The 15986-nt window shown below is 43.6% G+C and overlaps 1 protein-coding gene across 5 annotated transcripts in view; it reads left to right on the plus strand.

Moving 5' to 3' along the window:
• CFAP43 (cilia and flagella associated protein 43) overlaps window positions 1–15986 on the plus strand; it is a 100498-nt gene that overhangs the window by 45237 nt on the left and 39275 nt on the right. For all 5 annotated transcript variants that reach the window (XM_073354443.2, XM_073354439.2, XM_073354441.2 and 2 more), the window contains 5 exons: window positions 2730–2807; window positions 4815–4940; window positions 5496–5600; window positions 7036–7152; window positions 7662–7874. In XM_073354443.2, coding sequence (XP_073210544.2) covers window positions 2730–2807; window positions 4815–4940; window positions 5496–5600; window positions 7036–7152; window positions 7662–7874 — 639 coding nt within the window. The remainder of the gene's footprint in view (window positions 1–2729; window positions 2808–4814; window positions 4941–5495; window positions 5601–7035; window positions 7153–7661; window positions 7875–15986) is intronic.

The following is a 15986-nucleotide window of genomic DNA, read 5'->3' on the forward strand; positions in this document are numbered from 1 at the left end:
GGTGCAGAGGAATTGTAAAATTTCCCCTAAGTGATCAATCTGCAAAACTTAGAACCCAACAGGCCACCATAGCTTTCAGAATGGGTATGATCTGTTAATTCACTTCACCTTTTAATTAGTCCAGAGGAAATTTTTTTTTCCCTTTCGAATCCACTAGTACAAGGCTAGGTTACGCTAAAAGGACTTGGTTCTAAAACCTTTGATTATTAGATCAGATAAGATGCTCCTATGCCTTCTGACACCTCAAGCAGCCCAATGTTTTCACCTCTGTATGTCAGTTCTCTGTTTCTTGCTGCATCATAATCTGTTTCCATGGCATTGGCATCTTTTTCAATAGTTTTCTCGTGTCTTCTGTTGTCTTCCTCTTTTCCATCTTCTAACAGGTAGTATCCAGACAAGGGCTTGTCTAGGAATAAGTTTTTTTGATATCTTTACAACATCTCCAAACCACTTCAGTCTTCTTTCTCAAATCAGTTTCTCTACAGTCTGTTGACCAGTCCTTTGTAACACTTCAGTGTTGATTATTTTATCCTGCCAGTGGACACCAAGTATTCTCCACAGATATCTCTGATGGAATGTATTAAGCTTCCTGTTGTGAGCTTCTAGCATTTGCCAAGTTTCAGAAGCATACAACAATGTAAGTATCACAAGTGACATCATATAATTTTATCTTGGTTCTTGTGTGAATCTCCTTATTTTTCCAGATATTTGCCGATCTTGAAAAGGCTCCACTTGCCTTTCCACTTCTTGCTTCTACCTCCTTATGGAGTTGCCCACCAGCACTGAATGTGCCTCCAAGATATACATGCTTGTTAACCATGTCTTACTTTTCACGATCAATCACATACCCACCATCATTGCTGCCTCCTCATTCAGCGATCATGACTTTAATTTTCTTCTGGCGGATTTTTAATCCTACTTTGGCAGACTCACATTTGACATTGATGGTAGTCTTTTTTCATGGCACCGTCACCTGTGTCCAACAGAACAGTGTCATCTGCAAAGTTTAGATCTTGAAGTTTTACTCTGTTCCACATAACTCCTGTATCTTCCTTTGATATTGCTATTTTTATTACATAATCTATAACAATGCAGAAAAGAAGAGGTGATAAAATGCAATGTTGCTGTACTTCAGTGACCATATCAAACCAATGGTCTCTCTACCTTCAGTCCTTACACAGTGTTTTGAATCTTCATACAGCATTGTGAGTGGTCACACTGTCTTTCTAGGAAGCCGATATTGTCTCAAGATCTTCCATAGTGACTCTCTGTGAATGCAGTCATAAGCTTTGGTGAAATCTATAAAATTCAAGACTAATCTTCTCTGGTAACCAAGCCCTTTCTCAATCAGTCATCTCAGGATAGAGAGGTGATCTATACATGATCTTTTTGGTTTGAAGCCTGCTTGCTCATTTTGCAATTTTTCATCTATATATTGATTCTGTTCAATAGTACACTGCAGAACACTTTCCCACATACTGAAAGTAGTGTTATTCCTCACCAATTATCGCACACCATTTGTTGGTAATTTACAGATCACACCTTTCTTCCAATCCTCTGGATAGAATTATTTTCTCCCAAACTGTATTAGGAAGTTTATGCATTTCATGTAGTACCACATCCTCCCTAGCTTTAAGCATTTCAGCGGTTGTCTTATCTTGACCAGGTGCTTTGCCATTTTTCAGCCGCCTAATTGCTTCTTTTATTTCTGCTTCTGAAATTTCTAGCAGTGACATATTTAATTCTTTACCTTCTTTGCATTCATCAATTAGTTCTGGTGGCTCTGGCTGGTTAAGTATTTCATTAAAATGTTCTCACCATCATTTATTTTGTTTTACTTTCATTGTTAACAATCTTTCATCTTTTGATTTTATAATACCACTGTGACTCTGTAACCGTGATGACAAATAGCCTACACATCTGAAATAGTTTCTTAATCATCGCTCACTGACGCTTCTTCAGCTTCTCTCGCTTTTTCATCAAGCTATTCTTTCTTATCTATCCAACATGACTTTTTTACTTCATCTTTCTTCACATATTCCTGTTGTAATGTACATTGTTCTTCTTGTCATGTTGCCTGTACGTTCCTCTTTTTTAAGGCTTTTCTTTCCTCAGTCAGTTTCCATGTGCCTGATCGTATTCACTCTTCTTTCCTTGATCCTCTTGGTCCGAATGAAGTTGTGGCAGCTTCCCAAAAAACATCTTTGAAGTGAGCCCATTGTTCCTGTATATCATCATTCATTAACCATCACTCCTGAAATCCCGTTATGAGCTGGATTTTAAAAACCTTCCTGATTTCTGGGTCAAACATCTTCTTCACATCAAATACCATCTCTCTTTTCTTCTTGGAATAAAGCTAAAAAGACAGGCTAACTGTTCCGATGAGAACGTAGTGGTAACTTCTTACATCAGCACTTGTAAAAGATTGAATATCTAGCAGCGATCTTCTCTGTGGTCTGCTGACGGCAATGTGATCCAGTTGTTTCTCAGTCATTTCATCATTTGACTTCCATGTTAGTTTGTGTTTTCTATGATGTGGGAAAAGTGTCCCTCAATGCACAGATTATACATGGTGCACAGTTTAATGAATCTTTTGCTGTTGTCTATCCGCTCCTTAATTCCAGGTTTTAAATGTGTAAAATGTTTGTATCCAAAGTTTAGTCATTTCTTTTCTTTTCTTGTTCTCCTCATCTACTTTTTTCCTTCAATCATATATTTATTGCACCCAGGCCATCAAAGAAGAGATCAAGAAGTTTGCTGATAAGAGGAAAGAACTGAAAAAAGGAATTAAAAAGCTCCGTAAAACTGTGAGTGTTTGAGACTGTTCACAAGTTGCTTCCAGGGAAATTGGTTCCACCTGCCACTTTTAGTTTGCTTCCATGGATGCTTTAATAATACCGACCAGGTCTAGGCTCCATTTGCCACAAGCCCTGAGCAAGGCATAGCACATAGGTGCACTGCACTAGGAACATACCAGGAACCAGACTTGAGTTCCCCTTTTACTTCAAAAGGGGAGTAATTTGTGTCAGCCCTATATCTTGTGTAGATTACGTCCCCTAGTATACTGGCCCCTGCATGTCCTCTCACCACCCACATGCAGAGGCTGCTGTCCCCTCCATGTTGCTGTCTGTAAGGCAGAGCCTTACTAGCTGGCCTTTAGTTTGGTTCACTAGTGTACATGTCACTGCCCCTCTGCTCTGCCTGACTTCTCAGGCTGTGAAGAGTTAGGATACTAAAATAGAAATGAATCCTGCAAACAAAGGCCCCATCTGGCAAGTTGATGCCTGCCTCCTCTGAAGTGTTCTGTGCTCTCAACTCCTATTGATGTACATGGGAGTCAAAGACACTGGAAACTCAGCACCTTGCAAACTTGATCCCGAAACAATCACCCTGAATTGTTTTGGCTGTGGGTTGTTCAACATCATAGGCCCTGATTCAGCAAAGAGTCTAAGCAGGTTCCTAACTGTAATGAAACTAAGAGTATATGATGTCTGCACTTCAAGCTAGGAGTGAGAGTCCCAGGTTGAGGAGACATACATATGCTAGTTCTGATCAAGGTAGCATGCTAAAAGTAGAATGTAGCCATGGCAGTACAAGCAGCGGGAAGAGGTAGCTGCCCTGAGTACTTACCCACCCGAGACCCTAGCCACATACTCGGGGTGGCTAGTCCTTCCTAACACTTGCACTGCCATGGCTACACTCTGTTTTTAACATGCTAGCTGGATGAGTGGGAGTATTTGTCCTTGAGCTGGGAATCTCACCCCAAGCTCAAAGTGTAGACATACCCTAAAGGCCTGATTCAGGAAAACACTTGAGCACATGCTTAACTTTAAGTTAACTTAAAGCATAACTTTGAGTTCACTGGGACTTAAATACATGCTAACACTAAGTACATATTTAAATGCCTTTTCTGAATAGGGATGCTTCACTGCATCAATGCCTAAGTGCTTTGCTGAAATGGATGGATTTAAGCAGGTGCTTAAAGTTAAGCATGACCTAAAGTGCATTGCTGAATTTGGGTCACAGTCAGTAGTATTTAATTAAATTTTACAGGCCTTGTGATTCAATGATTCAATAAGCTCTGGACTGGGAAATGGGAAATCCAGGCTTTTGTTCCTAGCTCTGCCACTGACCTATCCTGTGATCGTGGGGAAGTCACTACACACCTGTGGCTTAGCTCCCTGCATGTAAAATGTAGATAATAATATTGATAATTCAGGATCAAGATTTGCAGAAGAGAGTTTCACTTTTAGGATAGGTTAAATTTTGGGTCTGTCACCTTTGACAATGTCTCTTTAAAAATGCCTGCTGTCAAATAGAAGAAATAGATATTTATTATTATTAACATTTATATAAGTGATTTTCACTGTACTAAAAACAAAGCATCTCCCTCTTTAGAAAGTTGGCAAACTCATACTCATGTTATGAAAGGTATTCAAGTTACATGAATTAAGACAACCATACAAAAATGCAAATAAGCTATTTCTTTTAAGCTTATAGCCAGAATACTGAGTGTGCTGTACAATAAATAATCATGCTGAAAAGGAACTCAGACACTTATTTTCAAATGTCACCTCTAAACCAGCATAAAGAAAGAGGAAGAAAAATATTTATGTATATATAAACCCCCATGTATATATAACCCTCTTCAGCTGAGATTGTGAAATCTACATGAGAGTAGTTAAAAGTTTAATAATTTATAGAACAGCTCTTATCTGATACACAGTCTAATAATGTGCTAGAAAATAGTATTCCTTCTATTCATATTCAGATGAATTCACTTTTGCTCCTTGTACGTTTTAAATAAAATTCAGATTCAGGAAATGATGTATGAAAATGAACAGGCGCCTGATATTGAGAGACTGGATCAGCAGGAATTCAACCTGGACATCGAAGAACAGGAAAGGCTGCAGGTGGAGAGTGAACAAGAAGTGGCCAAGGTATGGTAGTATGGCATGAAAATGTTTTAAATGATAGGAATGGAAGGGAGAGAGAATTAGGTAGGAGGAAAGGAGAGAGAGCACGAAAGGAGCAAATCCAAGCAGCAAAGTTTGTAAGGTGTTAAATTAAGTAGCAGCATAAATGTGATTGCCCAACTGTAAATAAATAAATAAATAAATAAATTAGCATTATGAAAGATCTTGAAATGAACGGATCAGGTTGGTTATTTAACCTATCTTGCAGTTAAAAACCAAATTTGTGTAGAGAATATGGTCTGTGCCAAGAACTGCTGAGTTCTAATCCCTGACATTCCCACAGTGACCTTGGGCACATCACTTAACCTCTCTGCCTTTTTCTTCCTTGAAATGTTAGTTTAATATTTGTGGTGTGCTTTGAAGATGCAGAGTGCTACAGTGTTTTTAGTGCTGAGTACTAGTAATGCAGAACGTCTGTGGTGTTTACTTGAGGGACCCATTGAAAATTGCTTTATTTTGCATCCCATCCTTCTTTCTCCCTCTGCTCCCCCTCCCCGCCCCCGAAAAAAATCCCAAAAGATAAGGAAGGAGATTGAGATGGAGAATCTAGCCAAGTGCTATCTGCGTGACGTCATCAAAAAGGAATGCTGGGACTCCATGTCCATAAAAGGTCGTGCAATTAAGGTAACTTCTACTGTCACTTTATTTCATACCTTTCCCCTGTAGTTTGGGACTCATAAAGGTATTGAGGTTAAGTATGCAGGAAGCTTACCACAATTTGGGCTTGCAGAGCATGTGGGAAAGAACTTGCTGCTTCCCAAAACACATACAACCAGAGCTGGGTGAATATTTTCAGTTCAGCCAGAAAACCAAAAAATCAAAGAAAAATACTCTGTTTTGAAAATGTTTAGAATTTGTCAACAAAGTCTGTTCTGAGCCAGCTTCAGATAACATGTATGCATACATTTCCCCCTTTTAATCTTTAGCCTAGTAGCTAGAGCACCTGCCTGGGATGTGGGAGACCCAGGTTTGAATCCCCATTCTGTAGCAGGAACTTTAACTTGGAGCTCCCTCCCGCCAGGTGAGTGGGTTATACTGGGGTGGGTTGCTCTCAGTCTCTCCTGTTGAACCTGTTCCACTTTGTATAATTGTTTAAATATTCATTTGGCCTGAGAATGACTGTATAGTCTAGTGATTACACATCTATGAGGCAGGAGATGTGGATTCAAATTGAATCTAGTTATACAGTTCTAATAATGTGCTAGAATATAGTATTTCATCTATTCATATACAGAAACATTTACTTTTGCTCCTTGTTCTGTTTTTAATTTGTATTATATGAATCAACTAATCTATTCACTCATTTTTTCTAAAGGTTGCTCTGAAAAACTTTTTTTCAACTAAAATGATCAGGTACAATTTCCAAATAATTTTGAGTCAACCAAAACTGCATTTTTCAGTGAATAACTATTCATGTGAAAAATTTTACCCAGCTCTCCATAGAAACCCTTAGATATTTTCCCCCCAGAGGTTGCAGAACTGCACAGCTCTGAGTTGGAGGAGCATTGGGTGTTGATTTGCAAACAAGCAACCCTGAAATTCCACTTAGTTACAGAATTCCTTTGTGCAGCTTGCTAGAACAAGGAGCTTCTGAAGTAGATTAGCATTTACCAAGGCTAACTGCTATTATATTTGTATTATTTGTTAAGTACTACTAGAAACACAAAGAAAGGCAAATCCCACCCCAGCTGAGCCTATAAATTAAACAGAAGGACAATGACTGGACAAATAAATGGAAGATCTCAGAAGATCCCGAGGATAGGGCAAACCTAAGCCTCAATCCTGCACTCTAATTCCAGTAAAACTCCCTGAGTAAGGAGCACAGGGTCAGGTTCTTGAGGGGGTTTATATTTTTTTTTTTTTGAAGACATTTTAAATCAATTTTTTTTAACTTCTAAAGACCCTCCAATATTTTATATTGCTCATGATTACTCCTCGGTGTTATTCATAGCAATAAAGCCGAGTCACTGTAACTGTTTACCAACTTGGAGTACAGCTGAACTGAATGCTGTTTTAACTGGGGAAATTTTATTCTAGTCTTTTTATCTCATTTTACAAGTGCTTCCATGCAGCCTATGAGGTGAAAAATTACCCAATGAAAGAACGTAGTAAAGAAGAGTTGGAAGCTTTGGAAAGGGTCCTGCAGTTAAAGAAGTTCGAGTCAGCTGATTTTAAGGTACAATCTCACTCCTCCCAATTCCCCAAAAAAGTAGGAAGAGATGTTAACTCCAGGCCTTCTTCAAGAACGTCTTAGCTATGCTTAAACAGGTAGGCGTTTGTTTCTAAGCTCCATTAGTATCCCAGATAAAACTTAAAGAAGAAACTAAAACAAATGGCATTGGTTATTTTAGTACAAAAATATATTCAATTTTAAGCATTTTGTCTACATCCTAGAACTAGGGGTTAATTGTAGAATTGGACCTCTTGAACTGATTACTTTTTGGAATCCTATTAGCTATAAATGGAAGGACTAAGGGGCCTTTTCTACGCAAATGATTCTGAGATAATGTATATAGTTGATCGACTTGACTTCAGGCTTGACAAAGCCCTGGCTGGGATGATTTAACTGGGAATTGGTCCTGCTTTGAGCAGGGGGTTGGACTAGATGACCTTCTGGGGTCCCTTCCAACCCTGATATTCTATGATTCTATGATTCTATGACCTGCTGTGTTTTTGGATATTCAGATTCGGAAGGAGATTGTTGAGTTTCAGCCTCAGGCTGTACCACCTAAGGAGGAAGGGGAGAAGGTGGAAGAAGAACCTGCGACTGATGAGGCCCCCTCCAGTTCCCTGATTGGGAGCCTGAGTGCTCAGTTTGGGGGAGACACATCCATCTTATACCACCAAATGGACCTGCACACTAGGGAGCAGAAGATTAACCAGATCATATTACTGCAGGTGACCTCTTCATACATTTGTGTTTCTGCATTGATACCACCACATGTGCAGGTTCTCAGCCAATCAGAGTTGCTGTTAGATACTCTCTCAGCAATGTACTTTTCTGCTGAATGAAAGAAAGTTTTCCTTTTCCTCCCAGCTCATTACTCCACCCTTGTTTAAATCCCTAGATATCTCTGTTATTTAAGAACTCCTTACTAGATGCCTAAAAAGTCACAATCCCACAACTGAGGAAGAAGGCTTTGCTGGTTATGGTTTAGACGGGAAGTGAAGGTAGCTATAAAAAATTAAAATAGAATATATAACAAATGGAAGAAAGGGGAAGTTGATAGAAATGAATATAAATTATATGCTAGCAATTGTAGAACATTGATAAGGGGAAACAAAGAGACACAAGTTGAAATCTATGGCCAGCAGAGTTAAGGACAATGAGAAGGAGTTTTTAAAATATATTAGGAACAAAAAGATCCTGACAATGAATTATATTGTTACCTTACTAGATGGAAATGGTAGAATTATCAATAATGATGCAAAAATATAGAAATGTGCAATAAATATTTCTGTTGTGTATTTGGGGAAAAACAGATTATATAGTCTCATCACATGGTGATAACACTCTTTCCATTCCACTAGTACAGGCGAGTCGCATCTTACGCGGGGGTTAGGTTCTAAAGTCAGCGCCAGAGGCGAAAATCGCCTATAGTCAAAATTACCCTTGAAAATCCCTTAAATCGCCCATAAAGTACAGTACAGTATACTGTACATGGTTTTGTGTATACTGTACAACCCTGTACAGCAGGGGTCGGCAACCTGCGGCACACATGCCAAAGGTGGCACGCAAGCTGATCTTTGGCGGCACTCTGCTGCCAGCCAGGGTCCTGGCTGCCGGCCCCGCTCAGCCTGCTGCCAGCCTGGATGAACGGAACCCCGGGCTGGCAGTGGGCTGAGCGGGCCAGCGGCCGGGACCCCGGCTGGCAGGGGCCAGCAGACAGAACCCCAGACCGGTAGCGGAGGGTCCCGGCTGCCAGCCCTGCTCAGCCCGCTGCCAGCCTGGATGAATGGAACTCAGGGCCAGCAATGGTCTGAGCAGTCCTGGCTGCCGGCGCCGCTCAGCCCACTGCCAGTCTGGGGTTCTGGCCACCAGCCCAGGTAAATGTAAAATGTATTATTGGCACACCAAACCTTAAATTAATGAAGACTTGGCATGCCACTTCTCAAAGGTTGCCAACCCTTGCACTAGAATCCACTCAGCGCGGCAAGATGCTCACACTATGTCTACACTACCCACCGGATCAGTGGGCAGTGATCGATCCAGTGGGGATCGATTTATTGCATCTAGTCTAGACGTGATAAATCGACTCCTGAGTGCTCTCCCGTCTACTCCTGTACTCCACTGCTGAGAGAGGCATGCGGGAACTGAGACCAAAAGAGGGAACAGCAGATTCACGTCTCCCATCTCACGCTCGCTCTGGAGCATATGCTCATTGAGTGGAATGGTGGGCGGAATCATTCTTTTTCTTTTTTTTTCTTTTTTTTTTGCCAAGCACGTTGAATTCGCATAAGTTAAATGCGCATATGATGCGACTTGCCTGTATCTCTCAGAAGCAACTAAAGTTAGGCGTTTTAAGATCAGCAGGTCCAGATAATTTGCATCCACGAGTTTTAAAAAAGCTGGCTGAGGAGCATGCTGGGCCATTAATGATTCTTTTCAACCAGTCTTGGAGCACCAGGGAAGTTCAAGAAGACTGGAAGGAAGCTAGTGTGTGAAGTTTTTAAAAAGGATAAACAGGATGACCTGGGAAATTATAGTCCTGTCAGCCTGACATCAATCCTGGGCAAGATAATGGAGTGGCTAATATGGGACTCGATTAATAAAAAATTAAAGGAGGGTAATGTAATTAACCCAAATCAACATGGGTTTATAGATGACAGATCCTGTCAAACTTGCGGGTTTTTTTTTAATGAAATTACAAGTTTGGTTGATAAAGGCAATCGTGTGCATGTAATATACTTAGATTTCTATAAGGCTTTTGACTTGGTAGCACGTGACATTTTGTTTAGAAAACTTTAGCTGATAGGTCTCAAAATGTAATTGTAAAGGGGAAATTATCAGATGTTTTTCCGGTGGAGCCCCACAGGGGTCAGTTCTTGGCCCTATCCTATGTAACATTTTTATCAATGACCTGGAAGAAAACATAAAATCAATTATAAAGTTGCAGATGACACAAATCTTGGAGGAGTGGTAAATAATAAAGAGTTATGGGTCATTGATTCAGATTGATCTGGATCTCTTTGTAAACTGGGTGCAAGCAAACATGCATTTTAATATAGCTAAATGTAAATGTATATACATATATAAGAACAAAGAATGCAGGCCATACTTGTAGGATGCAGGACTCCATCCTGGGAAATAGTGACTCTGAAAAAGATTTGAAAGTTGTGGTGGATAATCAGCTGAACATGAGCTCCCAATGTGATGCAGTGGCCAAAAAAGCACATGGGATCCTGCAATGCATAAACAGGAATCTCAAGTAGAAGTAGAAAGGCTATTTTATCTGTTTGTGGCACTGGTGCAACTGCTGCTGGAATACTGTGTCCAATTCTGGTGCCCTTAATTCAAGAAGGATGTTGATAAACTAGAGAGGGGTCAGGGAAGAGCCATGACCCGACCCCCCTCAGTTCTTTCTCAACTATCATCGGCCTGAGATGAATCTCCCAGCAGTGTGATAGCTGATATCTTTATTTACTGTGTAGAATAGTTAGAGCAATTGTTTGTTTACTAGTTAGCATTGCCAGCAGATCAAGGGAAGTGATTATTCCCCTCTATTCGGCACTGGTGAGGCCACATCTGGAGTATTGCGTCCAGTTTTGGGTCCCCCACTACAGAAAGGATGTGGACAAATTGGAGAGAGTCCAGCGGAGGGCAACGAAAATGATCAGGAGGCTGGGGCACATGTCTTACGAGGAGAGGCTGAGGGAACTGGACTTGTTTAATCTGCGAAAGAGAAGAGTTAGGGGGGGATTTGATAGCAGCCTTCAATTACCTGAAGGGGGTTCCAAAGAGGATGGAGCTCGGCTGTTCTCAGTGGTGGCAGATGACAGAACAAGGAGCAATAATCTCAAGTTGCAGTGGGGGAGGTCTAGGTTGGATATTAGGAAACACTGTTTCACTAGGAGGGTGGTGAAGCACTGGAATGCGTTACCTAGGGCGGTAGTGGAATCTCTATCCTTAGAGGTTTTTAAGGCCCAGTTTGATAAAGCCCTGGCTGTGATGATTTCGTTGGTGTTGATCCTGCTTGAAGCTGGATGGTCTCCTGAGGTCTCTTCCAACCCTGGTCTTCTATGATTCTATACTTACCCTTTTTCTTCCTCCATTATATTTCTCGAAAAAAATTTCATGTATTTCTTACCCTTACCATAGTTTGTGCTCACACGGAGGGCTGAACTGTCATAGTTCAAACCATTTTTGATTCACCGGGCTTCAAGTGCTGCTTTTCTTGCCAGGAACCAATCCCAGTATTGGACGGTCACTTTCTATGTGTGCGATGCTTAGGTGAGACACACATCCCACAAAAGTGTTCTCACTACAGCAATGTAAAGGCTCACCAGGAAGGACAGAGACCTGCATCTAAAACTTATCCTTATGGCAAAGATTCTGCGCCCGGCATCTGATCCCAGCCAGCAGACGCTCTCTGGACAGAATTCTCCAGAGACTTCACCCTCCTCTCAGAGGAAGGCTCATTCCTCAAAAAGAGTAACAAGGAAAAGAGCAGCAACTTCTCCTTGGAAAGTGCCACTGAAAAAGAAGCAGTCTCTGGCTCATTCTTTATCCTCAGTACTGACTGCACCACAGCTGAGTACTTATGAAGCACCAGAATCCTCTGGTACTGCCCGTGCTGTGACATCTGACAAATCCAAGCCTGCAGACTCTGAGTCAAGAGGCAAACAAAAGCTCATCTCCTCCGTTGCGGTATCAATGGAACTGCCAAAAGACGCAGCACTGAGACTCTCCCCCGGGCACCACCACCTGTTCCGACAACGCAGAGCACACAGGTGTCCAGCGTCTGCAGCTGCAACAGCACTGTCGGAACTGAACACTTCAGTGCCAAAACTATCAGCAGCATGCCATTTTCTGCAACACAAGGACTTCCTTATATCATCAGCACCTGAATCCCTGCCTCTTTGGCATTGACATATCCTCGGTATGCACGATCCCAGGCAGGCCAAGCTGCTTCACCACTGGCCCCTCCATTTTCCTGCGAGGAGGAGGATAATGAGCAGCAGGGTGTTTTCTCATCGCACCACTCCTCTCCTGTCCAACCTACCGCAATAGGGTCACCTGTATGGCCGAGACCTCATCCCAGACCTGACATCCAGACCTGGTATGGACACCTGTGGATCCCTCCACCTGGGCCGTTCCCAACACCCTGGCCTTATTGGGACCCCTGGGCTGCATACAGGAGGCAATATCCCAAGCCCCTACAGGGAAAGGATTAGTTCTCCTCCACCATCCTCTGTGGGTGCATCATTAGAGCCCATTGAGGGAAAGCTTTGAGGAACAAGAGGAAGCCCTGGAACAGGACAGGACAGGACACCACCTGCCGGTATTTCCTCCTCTTCCCCAGTCGAGGCCATAATGCTCCACCACCCACAGGTGCGGACGATTTCAAACACTTTCAAGAACCCTTCAGGAGAGTTGCAGATGGCCTAGAGATCCCTCTAGAGGAGATCCCAGAGTCCCAACATAAGTTGCTAGACATTCTGCAAACCTTGTTGGCTTCAAAAATAGCACTTCCAATAAACGATGCGCTCATGGAACTAGCCAAAACCATATGACACGCCCCGGCAACAATGCTGCCTACCTGCAAGAGAGCTGATAAAAAGTATTTTGTCCCCTCAAAAGGGATGGACATTTTATTTTCCCACCCAGCACCAAACTCTCCAGTTGTCAACCACTCAAGCAGCAATAACATTATAGATTCACCCCATATGACAAGGAGTGGAAACAACTAGACCTTTTTGGCCACAAGGCCTACTCATCAGCAACCCTGCAATTTCGAATTGCCAGTTACTCAGCATTAATGGTAAAGGACAACCATGTAAACTACTCCAAACTTGCAGAATTTATTAATGAGATCCCAGAAGAGAAAAGGGACCAAATCAAATCCTTTTTAACTAAGGGTCAGCTTCTGGCCAGAACCGTCCTGTAGGCATCCCTAGATGTGGCAGATGCAGTGGCATGATCTGCGACCACAGTCATTGTTATGTGCCGAGCATCGTGGCTTCACCTGTCCTGTTTGCCCAAGAAGTACAGTCCACAGTGGAGGACCGCCCCTTTGATGGCCAGAAACTGTTTGCCTCGAAGAGAGATGAAGCCCTCCACACCCTGAAGGACTCTCGGGCATCTCTCTGCATATTGGGGATATACACACCTGCAATGAACAGAAAAAAGGGTAGATATTATCCCTACCAGAGCACATGATATCATAGGTGCCAACTTTTGCAGGTGCCGGTGGGTGCTTGCTCCTGGCTCTGCCTCTGCCCTGCCCTGCCCCCATCCCAAACCCTTCCCCAAAGTCCCCTCCCCAACTCCGCCCCCTCCCTGCTCCTATTGGACCCCTTCCCCAAATCCCCGCCCCGGCCCCACCTCTTCCCGGAGTGCACTGCGTTCCCCCTTCTCCCACCTCCCTCCCAGCGCTTGCCGCCGCAAAACAGCTGTTTCGCATGGCAAGCGCTGGGAGCTAGTGGGAGAAGCAGAGCAGCAGCGCGCTCAGGGGAAGGCAGAGCAGAGTTGAACTGGGATGGGGTGGGAGCTGCCAGTGGTGCAGAGCACCCACCAATTTTTCCCCATGGGTGCTCCAGCCCCAGAGCACCCACAGAGTCAGTGCCTATGCATGATATGCCCCAGACACTCAACAACAGATACACTACAAGACACAGCAACAGAGGCAGAGATCTTTGAGGTGTCGACCACATCCACCTCAATCATCTGCTTCTCAACCATCCTCTGCTTTACAACAATTTTGAGAGTTTGGTTGAGAGTCCGAGCAACCTCCTCCACCCGCCAGTGCTGACGTCATTGTCCATCCCCCATTTTGGCCACCATTTGACCCCTTTCTCTTTGGCATGGACTTCCATCACCACAGACAAATGGGTCCTAGAAATAATCCATAAGGCTATGTGATACAGTTAATCTCCATCCCTCCCCAGTCCCTCTTTAGGGACCCCTCTCACAAACAACTTCTACGGCAGGAAGTAAACCACCTATTACATCTGGACACCATAGAACCAGTACCATCTCAACACTGAGGGAAGGGCTTTTATTCCCAGTACTTCTTAACCCAGAAGAAGAACAGAGGATGGAGGACTACTATAGACCTCAGAAAACTCAACAGATTTGTAAAGCTCCAACGGTTCCAGATGGTCACACTAGCAACAATAATACCAGCACGGGAACAGGGAGACTGGTTTTCAGCCCTCAACCTCCAAGACCCCTATTTCCATGTTACCATATACCCCACTCACAAGAGGTTTCTCAGGTTTACTCTGGGAACAGAACAATACCAATACAAAGTTCTGCCTCTCAGGGTATGTCTACACTACGGAATTAGGTCAATCTTATAGAAGTTGATTTTTAGAAATCCATTTTATACAGTTGATTGCGTATGTCCACACTAAGCGCATTAAGTCGGTGGAGTGCGTCCTCGCTACCGTGACTAGCGTCGACTTTTGGAGCGTTGCACTGTGGGTAGCTATCCCACAGTTCCCGCGGTCTCCGCTGCCCATTGGAATTCTGGGTTGAGCTCCCAATGCCTGATGGGGCAAAAACATTGTCACATGTTGTCAGTTGCCCCTCCCTCCATGAAAGCAATGACAGACAATCGTTTTGTGCCTTTTTTCCATGCAGACACCATACTGCTGACAGCAGATAGTGCAGTAGGACTGCTAACTGTCATCATCATCCACCGCTTTCGCTGCAACTATGCTCTCCTGGTGCCATGAATCCACCTTGCAGATCCTCTTGTCGTTCTGTATAAATATCTATTCTTGTGGCATCCGTCGTCATCCACCACTTCTACTGCAACTCTGCTCTCCTGCAGACACCATACCACGGCAAGCATGGAGCCCCCTCAGCTCACTGCTGCTGTTGTGAGCATTGAAAACACCTCGCGCATTATCCTGCAGTATGTGCAGAACCTGCAAAAGCAGGCGAGGAGGCGACAACAGCGCGAACACAATAGTGATGAGGACATGGACACAGACTTCTCTCAAAGCATGGGCCCTGGCAATTTGGACATCATGGTGGTAATGGGGCAGGTTCATGCTGTGGAACGCTGATTCTGGGCCCGGGAAACAAGCACAGACTGCAAAAAGAAAAGGAGTACTTGTGGCACCTTAGAGACACGGCTGCTACTCTGAAACCAAGCACAGACTGGTGGGACTGCATAGTGTTGCGGGTCTGGGATGTTTCCCAGTGGCTGTGAAACTTTCGCATGTGTAAGGGCACTTTCATAGAACTTTGTGACTTGCTTTCCCCTGCCCTGAAGCACAAGAATACCAAGATGAGAGCAGCCCTCACAGTTGAGAAGTGAGTGGCGATAGCCCTCTGGAAGCTTGCAACGCCAGACAGCTACTGGTCAGTCGGGAATCAATTTGGAGTGGGTAAATCTACTGTGGGGGCTGTGATCCAAGTAGCCAACGCAATCACTGAGCTGCTGCTATCAAGGGTAGTGACTCAGGGAACCCCACTGCAGCAAAGCCATGCACTATGACCTGCACATTTCCAAACTGTGGTGGGGCGATAGATGGAACGCATATCCCTATCTTGGGGCTGGACCACCTTGGCAGCCAGTACGTAAACCACAAGGGGTACTTTTCAATGGTGCTGCAAGCACTGGTGGATCACAAAGGACATTTCACCGACATCAATGTGGGATGGCCGGGAAAGGTGCATGATGCTTGAATCTTCAGAAACTCCGGTATGTATGAACAGCTGTAGCAAGGGCCTTTATTCCCAGACCAGAAAATAACCGTTGGGGATGTTGAAATGCTTATAGTTATCCTTGGGGACCCAGCCTACCCCTTAATGCCATGGCTCATGAAGCCATACAC

Source organism: Lepidochelys kempii, chromosome 7, assembly GCF_965140285.1.
Source record: "Lepidochelys kempii isolate rLepKem1 chromosome 7, rLepKem1.hap1, whole genome shotgun sequence".
Lineage (NCBI taxonomy): Eukaryota > Metazoa > Chordata > Testudines > Cheloniidae > Lepidochelys > Lepidochelys kempii.